Source organism: Lipotes vexillifer, unplaced genomic scaffold, assembly GCF_000442215.2.
Source record: "Lipotes vexillifer unplaced genomic scaffold, Lipotes_vexillifer_v1.1 scaffold382, whole genome shotgun sequence".
In the NCBI taxonomy this organism is placed as follows: domain Eukaryota; kingdom Metazoa; phylum Chordata; class Mammalia; order Artiodactyla; family Lipotidae; genus Lipotes; species Lipotes vexillifer.
Genome location: NW_006780611.1, coordinates 157453 through 160670, shown reverse-complemented (window position 1 = coordinate 160670; position 3218 = coordinate 157453). Strand labels below are relative to the sequence as shown.

Here is a 3218-nt window from a genome sequence, read left to right as displayed (position 1 = left end):
CGTCCCCTGCATCGGCAGGCGGACTCTCAACCACTGCGCCACCAGGGAAGCCCCCTCTGTGGTATTTACTACGGTTAAATTTTTTTCTTCCAGTTTTCTCGAGATACAGTTGACACAATCACGATTAATATTTTATTTCTACTGAAGTATAAAATATACATGGCATCATAAAGGGCACTCGAGCTACGCACTCAAGTGCATTATACACATGTGGGCACCACGTTTCCACCACCCCCAGTCAAGACAGAGAACTTCGGTAGCACCTGACGGTTCCCGATCGTTGTTCCCAGGCAATACCCACACACCGAAACCTGGGAAGTTGAGTTTCTACCACACTGAACTCCATTTGGTCTGAGTGCGCAGGGTTGATGTTCATCTCCTTTGCTAGACATTAAGCACCACAGGAGCAGGGGTGAGTCCCCTCTGACGATCTGTGCCCCAGCCCTAAGCGCAGCCTTGGGTGTAGGTCAAGGTCTGTAGACCTAACAAAGCGACGCTCGCCACCCAGCTGGGCCACAGACCTGGATGAGGCGCCTGCAGGTTATGCCTGGGTGTTGGCATTCATGTATTCTTGCTGGAGTGTTTGATCTTTGGATGTGATACAGAGATCATGCACCTGCTTCCATTCCTCTCTGTTCTCACCCTGAAACCAAGACACCTCGAGGTGACTGCAGGCCCCCTAGAAGAGAAGCTGCAGGCTGCAGGGGGTGGGCAGGCCCAGACCACACGTGCACGTGGGCCCTCCTTATGTCAGCGTCAGTGGCTGAAGGGGCCCCCAAGGAAACCACTGCCCTATGGGGGCAGCTCCAAGATACAGCAGGATTTGGGGCATGGTTAGTGCAGCCCCCAAACCAGACTAGAAGTGATGGGAGAGTCACATGGAGAACACAGAAGGGGCCTCAGCACACGGTATCTGACACCACAGGCTCACTCAGGAGGACCCCTGCACACATACACATGCCCTCTACACGTCCCGTTCACCCGGCATTCCAGCAAGACTGCTTTCAGCTGCAAGTAATAGACAAGCCAGCAGCACTTGGCTTAAATAGGCTGGTTTATTTTCTTACATTGTGAGCTCTGGAGGTACATGGCTGGAGACACTTGTTTAGCGGATGCGTGATGTCTGGTCAGGGCCCGTGATGCTGCAGCACCGTCCTCACCACCCCTGGAGGATGAGTGACGCAGAAGACCCCGGGATTCCAGCAGACTGCCCCTGACCTTTCACTGACCGGGACCCTTGGTCACATGCCTCTCTTGGACCAACCACTGGATTGTGATTGGCTCAGACTGGCTACTAGCCTCCTGGGACTAGGAGAGCCTGCACCTCAGAGGTCACGGGGCCTCTGCCCACCAATGAAACAGTGAGGGGACCGTTAGGAGGACGGGGATGGCTGTTTGGTCTACCATGAGGACAGGACACCCACTCGGGGCCCTGAGCCCCCAGACAGCACTCTTCTCACTCAACCAATGCTGAGGGAGCATGTGGGGTGTGACAGGCGCTCTAGGAGCATGTGGCCCTGGATCGGTACACACACAAGGGGACCCCAGGAGGGCTACATGCCACCACGCAGATGCCAGCGGGTGGGCAGGCAGGGGGCCCCTCTGCAGAGAAGATGCCGGACAGAGTCAAAGATGAGCATCTTGCCCTGATGATGGGCAACCCGGCCAGCTGCAGGGCTGACGGACGAGGGCTGTGGGGTGGGGAATGGTGGGCCACTCCAAGGAGTCTGGGCTCTGTTCTGAGCGTGATAGGAAGACTGCAGTTTTGAGCACAAATGGAGCCCAAGCTGCTGGTTTTTAAGAGATCACTTTGCCGGTGGGGAATGGCTCCCATGGGGGCAGAGGCGAAGCCAGGAGACTGGAAGTGTGCGTGCAGGTAGGAAACGCAGAGTTCTGGAAGGGGCACTGCGGGGCCGAGGGGAAGCCTCTGGAGCTGTTGACATGCCCTCCTCAGAGCTGGCAGGGCTCCCCAGCCCACTTCCCCACGTACACCGTGAACCCCTCCCCCTCCTCAGACAGGCCTCTAACACCCAGGGCGGCCCAGTCCCTGTGCTCCTTCCCCGAGGAAAACCTGGCTCTTGGGGGCACCCCGCGTCTTGGGCTCTGCTGCCCGCCATGCCCTCGCCCCCTCCTCACCCCGTCCTGGCACATAAAAGCACCTAGTTTTGCCCCCGTGAACGGGTGTGCCCACACTCACCACCACGCTTGTCTGCCCTGACACAAGCAATCAGCAGGGGGAGGGGGGCAGCTTCCGGAGCCAACCTCTCACTGGCTGGGGGACCTCAGACAAGTTGCTGGACCTCTCCACGCCTCAGGTTCCTCATTTATAATGGGCAGGACAACACCTATCTCAGGGCTACCATGAGGATCATGTGAATTCTCACACCTACAAGTGTCAGCTGGTGTTATTAGCATATGCTCACCACCTCTACACACCCACAGCACAGCGACGAGCCATCACACACCTGGGTGGGGCGCGGGGGCACGGGGCTGGCCTCTGCCTATGCTCTCAGGGCTGGAGCTCAGGGCAGTGGCAGCAGGATGGCCTGGGGGTGCAGCTGGGCTGACAGCAGACCTGCAGGGCAGGGTCCTCGCCCCGGGCTATCTGGCTGGGGCTGAAGGTCATGGCAGCATCAAACTGGGCCTTGAGCAGCTGAAGTTGCTTCAGCGCCTGCAGCGCCTCTGGGGCGACCTCAGCCACACCCCCCAGAAGGTTGTAGTTCTCACCAGGGTCCTCAGACAGGTCAAAGAGCAGCGGGGGCTCATGGGCAGTCAGAGGACTAGAGGCATGGCAGGCAGGGTCCGCAGTGGTGTCGCTGTGGACAGAGCCTGGGGAGGGGGGCACATCTGTGCACAGGGCGCGGGCGGGGAGGCTCTGGGGCTGCGAGCGGTGGGCGGGGCTGGGGGAGGGGAAGTTACCCTGGGTATAGAAGTGCGCCTTGTGCTTCCCGCTTCGCACAGCAAAGACCCCTCGGACCTCGTCTGGGTAGGCCGGGTAAAAGAAGAGGGTCTGCCGGGGGCTCTGGGGGCAAAGTCGGGGGTCTGCACGTACCCGGAGCCTCAGCTCTGCGTTGGGCCCTGGCTGTGCAGCGGCTCCCTGCCCACCCGAGAGCCCCAGGGGCGGCACCCCTTGGACGCTGCTTGTCAGAGGGTCTGCCTGGCCCCAGGGGCTTCAGGTGCTCCCCATGCTCACTCCCGGGGGGGGCAAGTAGGGGGGG

The 3218-nt window shown here is 59.8% G+C and overlaps 1 protein-coding gene across 2 annotated transcripts in view; it reads right to left on the bottom strand.

The window, feature by feature from the left end:
* Nucleotides 1–2391: 2391 nt before the first annotated feature.
* The window catches only part of ARSA (arylsulfatase A), a 3259-nt gene continuing 2432 nt past the window's right edge, over nt 2392–3218 (bottom strand). The window contains exons 7-8 of one of the 2 annotated variants that reach the window (XM_007453871.1): nt 2920–3022; nt 2392–2829 (exon numbers count right to left, since the gene is read on the bottom strand). In XM_007453871.1, the coding sequence (XP_007453933.1) occupies nt 2510–2829; nt 2920–3022 (423 nt within the window). In that variant the 3' untranslated portion in view covers nt 2392–2509. The remainder of the gene's footprint in view (nt 2830–2919; nt 3023–3218) is intronic. The other variant, XM_007453870.1, reaches the window with a different exon arrangement.